The 21,289-nt window shown below is 38.2% G+C and overlaps 1 protein-coding gene across 6 annotated transcripts in view; it reads right to left on the bottom strand.

Annotated features, from left to right (window-relative positions):
* Positions 1–21,289, bottom strand: part of NCOR1 (nuclear receptor corepressor 1) — a 170,247-nt gene that overhangs the window by 102,032 nt on the left and 46,926 nt on the right. For all 6 annotated transcript variants that reach the window (XM_049776733.1, XM_049776734.1, XM_049776738.1 and 3 more), the window contains 5 exons: positions 20,002–20,092; positions 15,748–15,926; positions 14,108–14,162; positions 11,819–11,920; positions 2,672–2,799 (listed from right to left, as the gene is read on the bottom strand). In XM_049776733.1, the coding sequence (XP_049632690.1) occupies positions 2,672–2,799; positions 11,819–11,920; positions 14,108–14,162; positions 15,748–15,926; positions 20,002–20,092 (555 nt within the window). The remainder of the gene's footprint in view (positions 1–2,671; positions 2,800–11,818; positions 11,921–14,107; positions 14,163–15,747; positions 15,927–20,001; positions 20,093–21,289) is intronic.

The raw sequence follows: 21,289 nt of genomic DNA, 5'->3' as shown, positions 1-21,289 counted from the left end.
TAACATATTTTATTTACATAAACATTAAAAAGTACCCAGGATATCATTCTCCTAGGTAGGACTAGCCTTTGAGCATCACTGGTATGGCCCTCTAAATAAAAATTTTTTTAATTAAAAAGAAAAAAATGCTGCTATATGTAACAACCTGTATGGGTCTCAAAGTGTTATAAGTGAAAGAAGTCACATACAAATCACACACTGTATAATTTCATTTATATTAAATTCTAGAAAGGTAAAACATAAAATCATTCTTAAATCACAACTGTGGAAAATTTTACATACATACATACATACATACATACATATATACATACATACACACATACATGTGTAAGGCCCTGGGCCTAATCCCCAGCATCACAAAAACAAACAAAATGCATCAATGTTAGGGCCAAAGAGAAATTATTGGGGGGGAATAAGGTACTTATTTTGCAGGAAGCCAATCCCTTGCATGTTGGTTTCCCAATACTGCTTACAAACCCCATACCCTGCCAGGATTGATACCTAAACAGAAAACCAGGAGTAAGTACTGAGCAGTGCTTTTTGAGTGTGGCTCAAAAACCAGGAAGAATAAAAGAAAAAAAACTACATACCGTATTTGCCGGTGTATAAGACGACTGGGCGTATAAGACGACCCGCTAATTTTGCAGTTAAAACATAGGTTTAGGCCTATATTATATGCTGTATCAGACAGAATGCTCCTGTCCTGCATGTGCTGCATATGTTCCTGTGCTCATGTACCACAGTGAGCCAATCACAACAAGCAAAGGTTCAAAGGTTATACTGTAATAGACTTCCTCTCTGACTCTGGCCAATCTGAACAGGCTTTTGACAGTGTAGATTCGGGTCCAGAACATTGTCTAATTTGCATGCATAAAAAGCCTGCTTGGACTGGCTGAGTTAGAGAGGCGTTCAGAGCAGCCTTGCAGTGATTGGTGCAGGACCGAGTTAGAAAATCCGTTTAGCGGCATATTGAAACATTTTTCAGGATATACTCGGCGTATAAGACGACCCCGATTTTCGGTTGACTTTTTTTTGTTTCAAAAGTCGTCTTATATGCCGGAAAATATGGTAAATATATACATTTAAAATTAGTTACCCTAGGTCTCAGTAAGCTGATCCTTAAGAGGGGAAAAAACAAGCTGATTCAATCTTACCCAAAATTATACACAAAGGCAGGATTCTACATTTTCTAAGTAGAAGACTCATTAAGTTTTTTTATACTTTTTCGGATTTTTTTTATAATGAACATGAATTGCTTTTATAACCAGGAAAAAAAAACACAAACTAGAAACTGCTGGGGTTGGAGCAATAGAATAGTGTGTAGGGTATTTGCCTTGCACATGGCTGACCTAGGTTTCATCCCCTGTATCACATTTTGTCTGCTGAGCCAGGAGTAATTTCTGGGCATAGAACCAGGATTAACCCCTGAATGCAGCCGGGTGTGACCCCAAACAAAAAACAAACAAAAATAACCAGAAACGTAAAGTATATTTTCTAAATCTAAGCTAATCCTGGACAAAGTATTATATGATAAATAAAATAAAACTGGAATATAGATAAATATATAACAAAGAACTTTGAACATTTTTGTACTAATGTACAATATGAGGTGAAAAAAACCAGGGCTGGGGAAACAGTGCATTGGGTTAGGGCAGTGCTTCTCAATTATTTTCTGTCATGCCCCCCTAGGAAGAAGAAAACATTTTTCGTGTCCCCTCGTGTGACTGTAAATAATATCTTTAATAAAAAAAACTTTAACCTGAAAAACAAAAATATATAAAATAATTTGAGCTGATTTTTTCATCAGAGGTGATGTCTGGATTAATGGCTACAATTAGCACGTTTTGCAATGCATAGCTTTTCGAAGTGGAGTTTGAAGCAGGAAACAGCAACTCTCAGGTTTAGAGACATAGAGACATAAACACGGGGCTTAGCTTGTTATGACAGTGTTTGCCAAGGTCAAATGCGCACCACCACCTTTACGGAGCCTCGAGCCCCCTGGGGGCTCGCCCCACTATTTGAGAAGCACTGGGTTAGGGCGACTGCCTTGCACAGGGCTGACTTGGGCCTGGTGATCAGAATTCCGTAATATCCTCCAAGTTCAATAGGAGTGATTCCTGAGAGCAGTAAGGAATAAATCATAAACAATGCCAGTTATGGCCAAAGAAAAACAAAATAAAACAAAACATATTGAGGGGTCTCTTTCAAACAGAAATTAAAACTAATCTTAGTAGTAAGCTCATATATTAGAACTCTACTTCTGAAAGGTAATTATCTCGTGCCTGCAAATAAATCCACTAAAACTGTTTTATCATAATATTTAATTTTCTAATTACATCAAATAACTATGAGAGTCAAACCACAATTCCTATGGGTTATTTTGTTTTTAACTTTATACCTTAAATAGATTCAATTTACTTATCAACAACTATTAAGGGCTAGAAAGATAGTTCAAGGAGCTGAACCTAGGTTTCTCTTGCAATTCCAAGAACTGAATGTTTCCCAAAGCACTAATAAAGTGTTCCTTAAGAATAAAGTTAGTAGTCCTTAAACACTGCCCAAGTATAGGCTCCAAAACCAAAATTTTACCAAAATAGTAAAAATAAGATCAACAAATAAAAAACCAACTATCTTGTGCAACTTATTTAATTCTAATCAGTTAACTCACTTAGAGTCTTCCTTCTCATCTTTTTCTTCTTCATCTTTCTTTTCCTCCTCTTTTTTCTCTGTTTTTTCTGCTTTATCATCTTCTTTTTCTTCTACTTTTTCTTCTTGTGAGGGTCGAGCAATTTGCTGCTACAATAAACCATCATTTGTAAAATTCAAAGGTAAGAGATCCTGAAACTGTGATGGTTTATAACATATATACAAAAATTTAATAAATACACAATATAACTAGGTGTCATTAAAAGTTAAACTATAATCACTTATATGCTTTACATAAAAAAAGTACTCATACAAGTTACCATAGTGCTTAAATTCACCAAAGAGGTAAAATTGTTAAGGTTTTTTTCACTTAAAATATAAAAACTTGGGGCCAGAGAGATAACATAAAGGTAGGGTGTTTGCCTTGCGTGCAGAAGGAGAGTGGTTCGAATCCCAATATCCCATATGGTCCCCCATGCTTGCCAAGGGCGATTTCTGAGTGCAGAGTCAGGAGTAATCCCTGAGTGCTGCTGGGTCTGACCCCCTCCCCCCAAAAAACAACAACAACAACAAAAAGAAATATAAAAACTGAAAATGGTTCTCTAGTTAACAATTCATACATCTAGTCCTTTACTTAAGCATTTTAATATTACTATAACATTTTATAACCAAAAAATTAAAACTATTAAAAAGCTCACATTTTTTATTATAGTTTAACAGTATTAATATTTATGATTTTGATGTAGTTACCTCACCATGACCATTGTGTTTAATACCCTCTCTCTACCAATATCCTGTTATTTCTAGTCTGTCTATTCATTTCTTCCTCTCATCCCACTTGGGAATCTCAGTTTTGTAATACAAAATCAAGGATTTATCACCATTCAATACTTTCTATTCCCTTGTCTATTCCTATACATCTCAAATAAGTAAGATAACCAATATTTGCCCTCCCTCTGTGTGCTCTGCATTTCTTCACTATTACAGATCCCAAAGTTGCCTATTTTTGTTTTTTTTGTTTTTTTTGCTTTCCTTTGAATGGGCCTCCATATCCAGAGATGTTCAGGGACCATGCTTGGTGGTACATGGAAAACCATATATGTTACAGGGATTCAAAACAGGGTCACAGCCACAGCAACATGCTGGGCAAGTACCTTAATCTTAGACCTATGTCTACTGAATAGATGTGTAAAACCACAAGAAATATCTTTATAATTTGGCAGGCATGTAGCTCAGTTGTAAAGAATAAGCCATGCATACACGAGACATGGTTTGAGGCAGGCAATACACAGACGCACAAGTGCATGCACACACACACACACACACACACACACACACACAGAAAACCATCTTTATGATTCTAATCATGAGCACAAGCATTTGTTTTGATGAAATTACTCCATTTTAATTAGCTAAGTGTCCCCAATTCCTAAATAAGTTCTGGATAATGCATGTGTATATAGAATCAATAAGTGAATTACATATACTGGCTATTTGAAGTTTCCCTTAACCCAATTTCTACCTCCTAATCTCAAACATTTCTATCAAATAATAAGATATTTACTAAAAATATAAACACACAAAAATTTTTTTTTGCTTTTGGCCACACCCATTTGACGCTCAGGGGTTACTCATGGCTTTGCGCTCAGAAATTACCCCTGGCTTGGGGGGACCATATGGGACGCTGGGGGATCGAACTGTGGTCCGTCCTATGCTAGCGCTTGCAAGGCAGACACCTTACCTCTAGTGCCACCAATTTTAAACCAAAAATTCAAATAAAAGTGGAAGTTATATGTATTTCTTAATGATAAGTGAGGAGCAGAGTCAATTTCAGCAAGATTCTCTATAATAGCAAAATGAAGTATAGTTAGGCTATGATATTTTCCTTGTTATAGGGAAGGCTCTCTACTACTAAGCTACTTCCTCAACTCCTGAAATAACTAAATTTAGTCTGTTTTGGGTTTTTTGGTACTTAAGGTGGTTGGGGAAATAACTCAAAAAAAAAAAAAAAAGAATGCAAAAGAAAAAGAAAAAAAAAATAGAATGCATGCTTGATATGCAATGGGTCCTGGCACCACAGACCTCCCAAGTGTGCTATGGTGTATAGTCCTTATGACTCCATTACTGGGGTTGTAATGTTCTGAGATGTAGCTTAGCAATAGAGCACTTGTCTTGCCCGTGTGAGGTCCTGGGGTTTGATTACTAGCACATACTCCCTAATCCCTCACAGTGGGAGGAAGGGAAGTACAGCAGAGGGGGGTGAGTATTTTAAACAATACTGAGTCAAAATATATTAACTAATTCCTTTATTTAGTGAAGCAAGATTGTTTTTATTAAAAGAAAAATTTACTTAGAAAGATAAGAGGGGAGAGAAAATGAGAAATGCATGTTCAAGAGAAAACAAAGGCTTCTTCAGAGTGGAAAAGTCTTGGAGAGAAATAGAAAAACATGCTTAAGAGAAAACATGGGCTTCAAAAAGCAAACCTAATGCCTTTAAATCAAAGGAACTTGAGATTACTTTCCTAAAGACTGAAAACAGGGGCTGGAGAGATAGCATGGAGGTAAGGCATCTGCCTTTCATGCAAAGGTCATTGGTTGGAACCCCAGCATCCCATATGTTCCCCTGAGCCTGCCAGGAGCGATTTCTGAGCGTGGAGCCAGGAGTAACCCCTGAGTGCCGCCGGGTGTGACACCCCCCCCCCCAATTTAAAAACCTAAAGACTGAAACAGTTGATCACAAAAACAGCACTAAGGCAACCAAAAAAAAAAAAAAAAAAAAAAAGAAAGAAAAAAAAAGGTAATGGTTGCTACATTTACTGGGTTCTCTGGATTTACTTGACATCAGGAACTTTACCCATGTAAGTACTTTCAAGTTCACCATGCAAGGTAAGTATTAGTGCTTCCACTCTCAAAGATATAAAAACCATGGCTAATTAAGTAAAAGGGATGTGTCTAAGGTACAAAAATACTAAAGAAGGGGCTGGAGCAATAGCACAGCGTAGGGCGTTTGCCTTGCATGCAGCTGACCTGGACAGACCCTGGTTAGATCCCCAGCATCCCGTATGGAATCAGCCTGCCAGAGTGATTACTGAGACAGAGCCAGGATTAAATCATGAGCGCTGCTGGTTGAGACCCAAAAACAAAACAAAACAAAACAAAAATCTCGAATACCTCTCTCTATAAATTTTATCAGTGGAAGAGTGTTAATAAAATTTACATGAATAAAAAAAATAGTAAAGAAGTGGTGCCACTCCACAAGGGCCTATTGGCCTTTATGAGTTAGGTTTATCAATTAAATACAAAAATATTTATACACAACAAATCCATCTTTCAGAGTCTAAAATCCTACTACAGCTAACAAAACCCTGTGTGAGAGTCTGAACTGCTCATATACAAAATGTGTGCATCTGCCCTCACAGCCTACCCTGGGAACAGAAATTGCCCCTAGCTTGGGGGAACCATATGGACGCTGGGGGATCGAACCGTCGGTCTTTCCTTGGCTAGCGCTTGCAAGGCAGACACCTTACCTCTAGTGCCATCTCTCTGGCCCTCCTGTCTTATCTCTTAAGAGTTCATGTTTTTAAAAATAATTCTATCCATAAGGAAGGTAGGTGTTTCCATTTCTTCAAGTCCTCTCATTTATTGAAGTAGTGTTTTGTAGTTTTCTTTGTATAGGTTTTTCACTTCTTTAATTAAGTTGAACAAAGTACTTGTTTTTGGGGCTGGTGAGGTAGCTCTAGAGGTAAGACCAACGGTTCGATAGGGAGGATGAGCCTTATTAAAATAGCAATATTCCCCAAAGTACTACATAGATTCAATGCAACTCCTATAAGAATACCCATGACACTTCAAATAAATCAAACACTTCTGAAATTCATCTGGAATAATAAACCTTCAAGAATAGCTAAAGCAACCCTTGGGAAAAGATGGAGAACATCATCTTTTCCAATTTCAAACTCTACTACAAAAGCAGTAGTAAATAATATGGCTTGGTATTGGAATAACTATAGACTCTCAGGTCAGTGGAATAGAATTGACTATTCTAAAAAAGAATATATTCTGAAAAAGGTATAAGTTAATTTTTGATAGAGGAGCAAAGAATGTGAAGTGGAGCAAGAAAAGCTTCTTCAGAAAAGTAATTACTTTTCTTCAGGAAAAGTAATGATGGGGGGAAAAAAAGTTATGACGGAAACCAGGTCAGCAATGTATAAGAAACTGAAATCACACCTCCTGACACCATGCACAAAAATCAAATCAAAATAGATTAAGAATCTTAATCTCAGACCTGAAACCATAGGAATATAGAGAAAAATCACGGGCAGAACTCTTAATGACATTGAAGCTATAGGTATATTCAAGGATGAAATACCACTTAAAAACAAGGAGAAGCGAAAATAAACAAATAGAATTACATTAAATTAAGAGGCTTCTGCAACTCAAAGAAAATAAAGATCAGAATACAAAGACTACCCATGGGATGGTAGAAACTATTTACCTGATATCTATCTGATAGAATTAGTATCTAAGATATATAAAGCACTAATAGAGCTTAACAAGAAAAAAATCAAACTATCAAAAAAGTTGGGAGAAGAGATGAACAGATATCTCCTCACAGAAGAACTACATATGGCCAAAAGGCACAAGAAAAAGTGTTCACATCATTTCATCATCAGCAAGAAGCAAATCAAACCTACAGTGAGATCACCTCACACCACACAGACTGGTAAACATCAAAAGAACAACAAAAATAATCAGTGCTGACATGGATGCAGGAGGAAAGAGGTCTCATTCACTGCTGATAGAAATGTCAACTGGTACAGACTTTTGGGGAAACAATGTGAAAATTTCTCAAAAACTAGAAAATGAATTCCATATGACAGTAATACTGCTCCTGAGAATATCCACTACGGACCCAAAAATACAATGCAGAAAAATGCATCTGCACTGCTCTGTTCATTAGATCACTATTCTTAATAACCTGAATCTGAAAATAACCCAAGTGCCCAAGAACAGATGAATGGATAAAGAAACCATGCTACTGGGGCCGGCAACGTGGCGCTAGAGGTAAGGTGTATGCCTTACAAGCGCTAGCCAAGGAAAGAACCACAGTTCGATCCCCTGGTGTCCCATATGGTCCCCCCAAGCCAGGGGCAATTTCTGAGCGCGTAGCCAGCAGTAACCCCTGAGCATCTAACGAGTGTGGCCCGAAAAAAAAAAAACAAAACTATGCTACTGCTTATATAAAGCTATTATAAAAAAAATAGTACATCAAAAAAACCCCAAAAAAACATAGTACATCTACACAATAGACTACACAGCTGTTAAGAAAAATGAAGTCATAAAATTTGCTTATACATGGATATAAATGGAGTGTAACATGCTGAGCAAACTGATTCAGATAGATATAGAATGATCACATTCATTTGTGGGATTTGAAAAACAAATACTATGTATATACTAATAATACTAGTAATAATATCTAAAGACAATAGAGATGAGAGCAAGGAGGACTTGTTATAATAACCATGGTAGGAAGCTTTCTGCAAAGAGTGGAGAAATGCAGTTAGGGCAGAGACGGGACCACTCTAACATTAATAGTTAGGAATGATCACTAGACAAGAATTGTGTGCTGAGGGGCTAAGACACAGTACAGTGGGGATGGCGCTTGCCTTGCAGGCAGCCAACACAAGTTCAATTCCCAGCATCCCATATGGTTTGTGCTCACAGCCATATGTAGCACCCCCCAAAAAAAGTTGCTTTTTCTTTTATGCCCTACTACTGTGTATTGTGCTATTGCTTCAGTTCCATAAGTAGTTTTTTTCTTCTTTTAGAATAAAAAGTCTAAATCTCTTTATTTAACCTATCTAGAACAGTGGTGGGCAATCTTTTTTTTTTTAATCAACTGAGCCAAATCTCGCCAAAACCACGATTGAAATTTATTTTGAGAGCCACATTTTTAAAACCGAAAAATCACACTCCCCCCCCCCCCCAATACCACATGACCCAACTGGAGCTGTGGGGAGCCGGCCGCCAGGGCTGCACACGAGGCGCACACTGACAGAGGCTAGGAACAGAGTCCTGACTCCTGGAGCCCCGCACACAGAAGAACCGCATTAAAAAGTGTAAAGAGCCGCATGTGGCTCACAAGCCGCGGCTTGCCGACCACTGATCTAGAATATCCTAATTCTAATTAGAAGTTTCATGTGAAAATATCAACCTCAATATAATTACATGCTTTCTAAATAACTTTAGAAAAATAAACTTACATATTTACAGAAGGATATGTTGGTATAAAAGATTACAATTTCTTGTGAAAAGTAACCAAGTACGTAGAAATAATGTACACATTTTCTAAACAATTATTTGTTTTATCTTAAGTCACTAGCAGGTACAGTAATTCTATCTACATAGATACTAGTTGGGAATTTAATTTAAAACAATAGAATAATCTAATCTTGGACGGGAGGTCAAGCCGATGAAAATTCCAGGTACATCAGTCTCAGGCCAAAAACTCTGTGGCCTTCTCAGAGTGCAGAAGGGTGAAGTGAAGTAGCCTCCCCAAACCCCAAAGAGCTGGCAGCCCCAGAAGCCCACCCACAGTCCAGCTTCACAACTTATCTCGAGATGCCAGCCAAAGAATAATTCTAGTACTATAGCTCCACAGTGAATAAAATAGGAAGAAGGATAGAAGCCAATAAGCAATAAATAACCAAGGCGCATCTAGCAAAAAATAGATCTGTAAAACTTTAATGACTTTTATAACATCATTGTGAAATACAACAATATTTCCAAATTTTCTTTTACTGAACTGTTTTGATAATTCTATTTACTGTTCTGTTCTAGCAAGCAATGTAAAATAAATAATTTTGTGCCTTCTACAGGAGCAGACTTGAAGGATGGGTAGGAAACTGGAAACAATGGTGTAGTAGAGAGGTCATACTGTTGGGTAGGATTGGTGCTGAAACATTGAATGCCCAAAACCACCATATTATGAACAGCTTTTTCAACTACAGTTTTAAATAAAGTTAGGAAAAAAAAAAAAAGAATTAAGTAGAAATTTTTACTTCTAACACAAAACATTATAAATACTATCAGATTACAACTTATATATCATTTGTAATTCTATATCCCAAACAGTTAACACTAAAGAATGTTGTTTTATCTTTTAAAAATATTTTATTTTATTTTGACCCACACCCAGCAGTATTCAGGGCTTACTTCTGGCTCTGGGCTCAGACATGATGCCTGACAAGGACCATATGGGGTGCCAGGGAATAAACCTAAGTTGGACACATGTGAAACAAATACACTACCCCCTATACTATCACTCAAGTCCATATGTTTTGGCTTTTCATATTTGATATATAATTGCTATTTCAACTAAAACTGATTAGAATCCACACTTGCTCTCTTTGCTAGCTGCTAATGTGAACATGTTATAGGCAGTATCTAAAAGAAGAAAGTTAAAACTACTTGCCAAAAATAATACTTTTCTAACTTATAACAAAAATATTATTATTTCCCCCTGGTTCAATCTCATTTTAAGAGTAAATGATTTATAAGGTTTTCTCTAGAAACAACAAAATTCAAATCTTGATACTTGGACTATCAGTTAATAGCAACAACGGATAAAATTATTCCCTAAAAAGGCTACTGAGATGACAATTCTGGTAAGATGCTTGCCTTCCATGCAGCCAAACTGGTTCACCTCTCCAGAAGTGATCCCTGAGTACAAAGCCAGTAATAAATGCTAAGGAGAGTAGGGTGTGGCTCCCCAAAACAATTACTTCCTAGGAACTGAAAAGATAGTACAGGTGGGTAGGGAACTTGCCTTGCACACAGCAGCTGACTTTCCATCCCCAGAACCCCAGAAGGAATGAACCCTGAGCCAGATGTAGTCCCCCCCCCCACAAAAAAGGAAAAATATTATTTTCTAAGACGTTTGGAGTGTATGATGGGAGAAACAATTCAAAAAAAGAATGTGGGGTAGGGCATTTATTTACCTTGTATGTGACTAACCCAGATTTGATCCCTACCACCCCATATGGTCCCCCAAGCCTGCCCAAGACTTAAGTTCAGAAAAAAGTTAAACCAGATCCCAAGTTACTTCAATAAGCAACTCTATACACTAGCTACCATGTTATACTTCTCATCTTACTCTTTCTGTTTCTTCCTTAAACAAAAAAACTGGTAAAAATGACATATCAAATGAAGTATTATGGATCTGTATTTGATTTTATTATTACTGCTAACACTGAAATGGAGAATTCAAAGGACAGAGAGATATAAAACTTTTGATTAAATGTATCAAATTTGCAACTGAAAATACATCTAAAATAGAACATATCACTGTATACTTGAAACTTTTCTTTTTTTCTTTTGGTTTTGCGTCACACCCAGTGGCGCTCAGGGGTTACTCCTGGCTCTGCAGTTAGAAATCGCTTCTGGCAGGCATGGGGGGACAATATAGGATGCCGAGATTCGAACCACAGTCCATCCTGAATCGGCTGCATGAAAGACTAATGCCCTACCACTGTACTATCTCTCCGGCCCTGCTTGAAACTTTTTTGACAACAGAATTGTAAATCACAGTGCCAAAATTAAAAACAAATAACCTTCTGATCCAAAAAAAAAAAAAAATCCACTCCCCAAGAAATAGAATATATAACAAAGAAGCCAGAGAGACAACACAGGGATTAAGAAACATGTCTTGCAGGCATCTAATTGTATCTAATCCCAGGAAATCACCAGCATCACATGGTCCTCTGAGTATTATGACGTGCATTTATAGTCCTGAAACTATCATTACTAAGTGCTATTATAGCCCTGAAGCCTCTGAATACCACTGAAGTGAGTCTCAGTGATCCTTAGCACTGTAGATTCAGAAGCAGACATCTTTGAGCCCTTGCTCTGAACCAGAGATCTGATTGACCAGGAATACTGGTGGGGCCCAGGGCCTCCTGAGCAAATTGGGAAACTCCCAAAATAAAAATAAGTAAATATATATATATAAAACACATTAAATACTTATTAACTTCAAAATAATTTTAAAATGTTCATAATATTTAAATTAAATTTAACAGGCCATGAAATATACATTAAGTACAGGCTCATGGTATAAATCCTTTATATTTCCACCAATTCTGAAACATCTCTTTATATAACACACCTGGTTTCTTCCTCTGCGTTTTCCATAATTCCTTCTTACTAGGGCTTTATAATTTTCATTCTTCTTGGTTAAATAGTAATATAAAACACAATCAGGGACACTCTGCAATAAAAAATATTTTGAAACTTTATTTGAGGATACAATAAAATTTTCTTTAAATGAAGTGACATGTTCAAGAAAAATTTCTGGTAGTCTCCAAGTATATGCTGAAGAGGTGAAATTATTGGCTGGCATTTTTAGGCATCATCTATACTATTACAAATTATATCTAACATACTTATTAATAATTATGTCCAAATCCAAATGTTAAGATACCAAACTACCAGAAACATTGAAGTACCTTATTAATCAGTAACTAATTTTTGTTACTGTATATATATAAGCATGCAAAATTTCTCTAAACATTTTGCTGAAAAACTCTAGAGTCTACTGAGGAAAATAATTTATCTAAGGGGCCAGACTGATAGTACAGCAGGTAGGACATCTGCCTTGTATACAGCTGACATGGGTTTGATCCCTAGCATCCCATATGATCCCCAGAGCCTACCAGGACTGATTCCTGAGCATAGAGCCAGGAGTAAACCTGAGCACTGTCGAATGTAGCTCAATAACAAAACAAACAAACAAACAAACAAAAAAGTAAAAAAAATTCATGGAAAATAGGAATCGCAAAATTTAAAGTATTAATTAATAAGATTAAAAATCAACTGCACCTATTTTAAAGAAATATAAATACCATGTAATTTTTCAATATATATAATTAGTTTGTTCTCTGTGCTCAGGAATTACCAGATAATTATTAGCATCATTATGTTCACCACATGAAAATCTTTTAACTATAATTCTTTTCTAAAAATGGATCCTATTTAACTGTTTCCATGCATTAGAGTCTAACTTAAACTGTTGTAACTGAATGTGGAGGGCAGCAATAAATATGGCAAGAGTGAAACATTTCTGAACATCCAATAACCAAAAAGTAAATAAAAATAGTCTGTTTAGGGGCTAGAGAGATAGCATGGAGGTAGGGTGTTTGCTTTGCATGCAGAAGGACAGTGGTTTGAATCCTGACATCCCATATGGTCCCCGAAGCCTGCCAGGAGCGATTTCTGAGTGTAGAGCCAGGAATAATCCCCGAGCACTGCTGGGCGTGACCCAAAAACCAATAATAATAATAAATTAAAAAAATTAGTCTGTTTAATCAATGTATGGCATTTTTGGTAGCATTCTCCCTTGTTATATTTCTATGGCAAAAAGAGGTCATGACTGTTTAAGAAGCTCTTGGGGGCTTAACACAGCGGTAGGGCCTCTCTGACTTGCATGTAGCTGACTGGGATGGACCCAGGTTTGATACAAGCATCCCATATGGTTCCCGACCTGCCAAGAATGAATTTGGGGGACCAAAGAGATAGCATGGAGGTAGGACATTTGCCTTGCATGCAGAAGGATGGTGGTTTGAATCCCGGCATCCCATATGGTCCCCCAAGCCTGCCAGGAGCGATTTCTGGGCGTAGAGCCAGGAGTACCCCTGAGTGCTGCCAGGTGTGACCCAATAAACAAAAAACAAACAAAAAAAGAAGAAGAATGAATTTTGAGTGCAGAGCCAGGAGTAACCTCTGAGCACTGCTTGGGGGAGGAAAACAGTGGAGGGGAGGGGTAAAAGAAAGAGGCAGCGGCAGTGGCGGCAGCTGCTGTTGCTGCTCTGGGGCCTAGAAAGTAAGGTCTTGCTTTGCACATGGTCAATTTAGAGTTCTTTCATTGGACCACATATGGCTCCCTAAACTCAATCAGAGTAATCCCTGGAATGCAGTCAGGGGTAAGCACTGAGCACCACTGGATGTGGTCCAAAAAGATAAAAAGAAATATAAGGGCTGGAGAGATACATGCATTAAATGCAGAAGGATGGTGGTTTGAATCTCGACATCCCATATGGTCCTCTGAGCCTGCCAGGAGCAATTTCTTAGTGTAGTAAGTAACCCAAGTGCTGCTGGGTGTGACCCAAAAAACAAAAAAAAAGAAAAAAAAGGGGGATTTAAAAGCAATTCTGCAGATAGAATAACAGCACAGCACATAAGGTGCTTGCCTTGCAGAGAGTGGATCTGGTTGTATCTCCAGCACCACATATGGTTCCTCAAGCCCTGCCAAGAATGATTCCTCAGTTTAGAAATCAGAAATAAGTGGTGAATACAGTCAGGTGGTCCCAATATAAAATAAAACAAACAATAAAGAATATATTTATTCAAAGAATAATTAAACCTATAAACATCCTTAATAAAATGGTAGTTTTCTTACCTTCCTTTCCAAGTATGATGCAATCAGTCCAAAATTTTTTGGATGTTGGATAAACCTATGTTAAAAAGGAAAGAAAGAAACAGCACACATACACACACACACAAACATTTTAATACTTAGAAGCACTGAGATCTTTCCAAGAACACAAGGAGATTTAAACCCATCAACCAGGAACTGACTAATCTGAGATAAAATACAGAAATATTTATTTTTGTTTATTTTATTTTAGGGTCACCCATACAATGCACAGGAGACTGTGCAATGCTGAAAATGGAACCAGGGCTTCCTACATGCAAAGCATGTACGAAATCCATTGAGCTAGCTCATCAGCTCCAGAAATCTTTACTTTATAAAAGTTTCCTCAACATCAGAGAAAGAATATAATGGTTAAGGCACTTGCCTTGCACACAGCTGACCCTGGTTAGATCCCAGGCACTACATATTTGTTCCCTTGAGCACTGTCAGAAGTGAGCAAGAGGACATAGACAAGAGTAAGCCATGAGCATTGCTGTGTGTGGCGCCAAACCAAAAATAAAAAAGCTCCTCCTAGGACTGGAGAGATATCACAGGGGTTAGATCCAGTTAGATTCCCAGCAATAAATGTCCTCCCCACAGGGCTAGATTATAGCTCTGGAGATCCTACAACTACCGGTGGTTTTTGAGCACCTTTAGGGTGGCCCTGGAGGTCCTGAGTACTGCAGGGCCTGAACTATATATACCACATCTTTGGCATCTTTGGAACCTTGTATTGAACCAGGTTGGCCAACTATGATTAAAAATGGTCCTGAGGGGCCGGATTGATAGCAGAGCAGTAGAGCATTTACCTTGCATGCAGCCAACCCAGGACGAACCCTGGTTTGATTCTCAGTATCCTATATGGTCCCCCAAGCCTGCCAGGCATGATTTCTGAGCATAGAGCCAGGATGAACCCCTAAAAGCCGTCAGATGTGACCCCCCCCCCCAAAATAAAATGGTCCATGAATCTGACTACTGCTCTGAAGGCCCACCACCAAAAATGGCTCCCTCAGAAGCACACAAAACAGCTTCCAGGCCTAGAAACATAACTTGTATGGAGAGGCCCTCAGCTTGGTCCTTGGACTCACTCACATGCTTCCTTTTCTTCCCCCTCCAATAGCTACTGTCCTGTGACTTACAGAACCAGGCAGGCCAGCATGTGTGGCATGGGAAAGTGAGGAATAAACAGATCCTCAGGTGATATGACACCACGTTAAGTTTGGGTATCATCTGTACCATGACTACATGATATATGATTTTATGTTACCAACTAGAAACTTATACAAAGCTTAGATCAAATCTTTATTTCTTAAATTCCACAATATTCATTCAAATGCAAAAACTGGGGCCAAGTTTTAGAGAAAATAGTTCAGTATACAAGTTAGTCCCAATTAACTTTTCTTTGGAAATAGGGGACACACACAGCTGTGTACAGAAGTAACCTTGGCTTTAAATTTAGGAATCACTCCTGATGGGCACAGAGAACCATATAGGATGCCAAGGATCAAACGCAGGTCGGCTGTAAGCAAGTGCCCTACCTGCTGGACTATCTCTCCAGCCCCTGCCAATTATTTTTCACTAATGTATGAAACATTTTTTATAGAATAACTTAAAATTCAAATTACTTGTCCTTAAAGATCTCCTTTTCATGGTCAGTCCAAACATTCATAAACTGTCTATCTTTATAAACCTTCATAGGGTCCTCCATAAGCCCGTTCATGTTAATGAATTTGACTCGTCTTTGCTCTGAATCAAACATCATAGGTGGGATCACAGAGAGCTGCCGCATTTGTTTTTCATTATTCTGGAAAAAAAAAAGGGAGGAGATAAAAATGAAATTTATTTAAATAAAATTTAAAAAGAGGAAAGGATATATGGTTCATGTCAGAGAGGCCCTGGATTGATGATACATTATTCTATCCCCCAACACTGTTAAATATGGCTACCAAAACAATAGTGATAAAATATTCTTAGAATTCCCTAACCAAATAACTTAATATGTACTAGAAAAAGTCATATATATCAATTTTTGCTTGTTGTTTTTGGTTTTGGGGCCACACCTGGAGTCGCTCAGGAGTTACTCCTGGCTATCTGCTCAATAATAGCTCCTGACAGGCACAGGGGACCATATGGGACACCGGGATTCGAACTAACCACCTTAGGTCCTGGATCGGCTGCTTGCAAAAGGCAAAAACCGCTGTGCTATCTCTTTGGCCCCATATATATCAATTTTAATGACAATAATAGCATACAATAGGACTTATGGTAATTACTCACTAAAAATGCTGGGATTGGAGAGATAGAATGTTTGCCTTGCACATAACCAGCCCAGGTTCAAACCTTGGCACCCACGTGGTTCTTAATGTCCACTAGGAGTAATACCAAGCACAGAGCCATGAGTAAATCCTGAGCACTGAATGGGTGTGGCCCACAAAACAAAAAAAAGAAAAAATTATTGGGAAGCCAGGATGATATTACAACAGGACCCTACAATAAATCACCAGGATTTATATACCTCATGACATCCTTGGAACATCAAAAGATGTAAACCTGGAGGTCCCTGAACATCACTGTGTATGTTCCTGGAGGACCTGCTCACCAGCATCACAGTCTAAGAATCATAACATTTGCAGACCCTCACCTTGAATCACCAGTCCAGTTGGTTTGAATATCATAAGAATGGCCCCAGGCTCCCTGAGCATCTTTCAGAGCCCCTCATTGACTATATTACAGATCATACATTTTATTCTTTATAATGTATTAAAATTTGAGAAAATACATTACTTAAAGCTAATACTAATGAAATTTATAGCAATAAAACACAAAGTAATGTCAAGTGCAATGAATTTATGACGCATTAATTAAGTCTTTTTTAAAGCATTAACATAATTTTAGAAAACAATAAATACAAAAATAAGCAAACAGGGGCCCGGAGAGATAGCACAGCGGCGTTTGCCTTGCAAGCAGCTGATCCAGGACCAAAGGCGGTTGGTTCGAATCCCGGTGTCCCATATGGTCCCACATGCCTGCCAGGAGCTATTTCTGAGCAGACAGCCAGGAGTAACCCCTGAGCACCGCTGGGTGTGGCCCCCCCCCAAAAAAAAAAGCAAACAGGCTCCAAAATATTATGTTTATCAATTTTGTTTTGTTTTGGGGTCAACCAGCTGTGCTAAAGGCTTATTCCTAACACTATGCTCAAGATCAAGCCTAGCAGCATTCTGAAGAGTACATGCAGTGATGGAGATCAAACCTGTGATTTACTCCTGATTCTCTGCTTAGGGATCATGCCCGGAGGGGCTCAGGGGAAAGATGAGATGCTAGGGATCAAACCTGGGTCACCCATAAGCAAGGCAAACACCTTGCCCTCTGTACTATTATTCTCTGGCTCCAAAAGTCATTGATTTTTAAAGCAATTAAAGTGACTTAATAATTAAATAACTGTTGTGAAACTTTATATATTTCCAGAGACCAAAGCTACACACACACACACACACACACACACACACACACACGCTCTTCAGCTGAGTTATATGCCTAGTCTTAAAACATCTTTTGTTGATTTCCTTACTAATCTCACATCTTTCCATTAAAATAATCCTGAGAATTGCAATGGGGAGAAGCAGAGTGATAACATAGTGAATGGGGAGCTTGACCTGCACTTAGCCTACACATGTTTAATCACTAGCATCCCAGTCCCTATGGTACATCAAACACCACTGGAAGTAATTCCCAACACCACGGAGGCAAGGAGAAATCTCTGAGTATCACAGGGTGTGACCCAAAAACCAAAATAAAATTTAAAACTAAAAATTCAGCTGAAACTGTTATACCTATACATTTTATTTTTCCCCAAAGTTTAATTTCAAAAGTACATATACATAAATTTCCATTGTTTAATAAAAGTACATGTATTTAGACCACAGAGATAGTAAGTGCAGGATTAAGTACATGGTGTTGAATCCAATTTAATCCTTGACACCACATCCTTAGCCCTTATATTGAACCACTCACTACCCCAGTGGCCAGCAGGTCCCTTGATCATTCTAAAAATTTCTTGAGAGAACCCAAAACAAACATACAAAAACACTTGTCTAGATCTTATCTTAAAACTGTTATTCATGGGGCCTGAGAGATAGCATGGAGGTAAGGCATATGCCTTGAATGCAGAAGGTCAGTGCTTCAAACCCTGGCATCCCATATGGTCCCCCGAGCCTGCCAGGAGCGATTTCTGAGCATAGAGCCAGGAGTAATCCCTGAGCGCTGCCAAAAACCTGTTATTCATGTAAGTACACTGCCTTTTAGTATAAAAGTCTTTGCAAGGCATCTAATTTTATGGGGTACTCTCAAACTATTTGAGTACAATACGGCTTGACACAGTAATATGAAATCACTTCAGCTAACACAAGTTTTAGATATAAACATACCCTAATAGATTAGTCAAAAAGCAAGCAAAAATACTTAAAATAAATTTGCCATCATTTCAGACTACTGACAGAAAGTTTAAAATACACGGCAATAGAGTAATAGTCTTTGACCACTACTTTAAGGCAGTATTTCCCATCCTAGAAAGACTTGGAAGCTTTAGAAGCTTAAGGTACAAATGTGAGATGCATTCTGTTTTGTTGTTTCTTTAAATAAGGTAGATTTCCAAGGAGGTGCATTGTTTTGTTTTGATTTTTTTTCTGAAAACAAGGAAGTTGGCCAAATAAGCTGGAAATCTTTATCTTAGGGGTAATCACAATAAAAAATGCAAGGCTTCCATAATTTAAAAATAAGCTATTTTAGGGGCCGGGCGGTGGCGCTGGAGGTAAGGTGCCTGCCTTGCCTGCGCTAGCCTAGGACGGACCGCGGTTCGATCCCCCGGCGTCCCATATGGTCCCCCAAGAAGCCAGGAGCAACTTCTGAGCACATAGCCAGGAGTAACCCCTGAGCGTCACAGGGTGTGGCCTAAAAACCAAAAAAAAAAAAAAAAAAAGCTATTTTAAAAGGCTACATTATAAAATCAAAAGCAGCAAAGATCAACAAATGACAAAGATTGAGCATAACTATGAAGAGTCTGTTAGGAAAAGAAAATTATTTTATTTAATGTTGATTTATTAATATATCATCTCTCCCACGCCTACCTGGCTAGAGCCACATGGGCTTTAGTGAGCCTATGAACAACTCAAGTCTATAGTGAACACGTACATATCTACAAGATACATACTCTTTAGGAAATGTCACCAACAACTCAATCCACTAATCCAAAAACCAGCATTATTTCCCATATCTTCTCACCCTACTTCATGTATCTCATTCTATCCATTATACCTTTTATATATTACTATCACTGTTGCCTTCACTCAGAACCTGATTTTTCTCCCTGGTTTTTGGGCCACACCCAGCAATACTCAGGACTTACTTCTGGCTCTGTGCTCAGGGATCACTCCTGGCAGTGCTCAGAGGACCATATGAGGTACTAGGAATTGAAACCAGGTCAGCCACATGCAAGACAAACACCTTCCCTGTGGCCCCTCAGATCTTATTTATATCTAAAAGTCTCTTCTCTTTCTAGGCCTCCTCACCAAAGTCATCTGATCCTTTGACTAACTTATTAAGAGTTAAAGTGATAGCACCAGCCTTTTAATATCCCTAGGTCCTTGAATTGTATTATAGGTCCAATGACTAAGAAATACCAGGAGTGGCTACCTGAATCCTGAGCACTGCATAGGAGGCCCAAAACAAATGAAAGCAAAACGAATAAGAAGTTAAATTTTGTCAATGGTTTAAACAGTCTTTGGAACAATCAAAACTGTGTCCCCTCATTTATGCATAAGGGCTATGCAAATGAAATGTGTAAATAATTAATGAGTTCAGTTGATTTAAGTCTATTTTCTTACCTCCTGTTCAGAGAGTCCATCAATAATTTCAGAAATCTCATGTTCACTCCTAGCAATGGTTGCTGAAAGACCAGCTCCCCTCTGTCCAACTCTATAAGAGAGAAATTATAAATATTTAAGACTTTTATAAATCAATTTTACTAAAGTATAAAAATTGTATAAATGGGGGCCAGAGAGATAGCATAGAGGTAAAGTGTTTGCCTTGAATGTAGCAGGTCGGTGGTTCAAATCCCGGCATCCCATATGGTCCCCCGAGCCTGCCAGGAACGATTTCTGAGCATACAGCCAGGAGTAACCCCTGAGCACTGCTAGGTGTGACTCAAAAACAAAAACAAAAACCAAAACTGTATAAAAAGGTATCAATTCAATTACTTTGATAAAGACTACTATTCTTTTTTTTTTTTTTTTAAGAAAAATGGTTTTACTTAAGAGGAAAAGTTGTAGGTTCAAGAGAGAGAACAGGTTTCTCCAAAGAGGTTAGAGCCATGAGTAAGTTATAAGTTATATCATGAAGTTACAAAAAAGAAAAAGAATTACACATCTCAAGCTGAGATATGGTGACTCTATAAATAAGCAATGTACTAAAACTACTTTCCTTCTTCCTTTCCTTCCTTCCTTCCTCCCTCCCTCCCTCCCTCCCTCCCTTCCTTCCTTCCTTCCTTCCTTCCTTCCTTCCTTCCTTCCTTCCTTCCTCCCTCCCTCCCTCCCTCCTCCCTCCTTCCCTCCCTCCCTCCCTCCCTCCCTCCCTCCCTTCCTTCCTTCCTTCCTTCCTTCCTTCCTTCCTTCCTTCCTTCCTTCCTTCCTTCCTTCCTTCCTTCCTTCCTTCTTTCTTTCACCACACCTGCTGGTGCTCAGGTGTTGTTACTCCTTGCTCTGCACTCAGGAATCAATTCTGGCAGGCTAAAGGCACCATATGAAATGACAAGGATCGAACCCGGGTCAACCACGTAAAGCAAGCATCCTACTTGCTGTGCTATAGATCTGGCCCCTGAAATTACTTTCTGAATGAAACTTTAAGTCAGAAAAGAAATTGAAAATACAGCTGCTTACTTTTAAGTAATATAGTTTTAGTATTAATATTGTGATTTTATTATATAGTAATATTATTAATGATTAAATGCTGAAATCAGTATTTAAAAGTTACAAGTCCTAGTTCAAACTGAACTATTTTCGGGAAACTTCTGAAAAATCATAGTTACTGGTATTTCCATTTCAAACAGCAATTTTTCTTTTTCTTTCTTTTGGTTTTTTGGGGCCACACCCATTTGATGCTCAGGGGTTACTCCTG

This window comes from Suncus etruscus, chromosome 7, assembly GCF_024139225.1.
Source record: "Suncus etruscus isolate mSunEtr1 chromosome 7, mSunEtr1.pri.cur, whole genome shotgun sequence".
Classification (NCBI taxonomy): domain Eukaryota; kingdom Metazoa; phylum Chordata; class Mammalia; order Eulipotyphla; family Soricidae; genus Suncus; species Suncus etruscus.
This window is presented reverse-complemented; position numbering and strand designations above follow the sequence as displayed.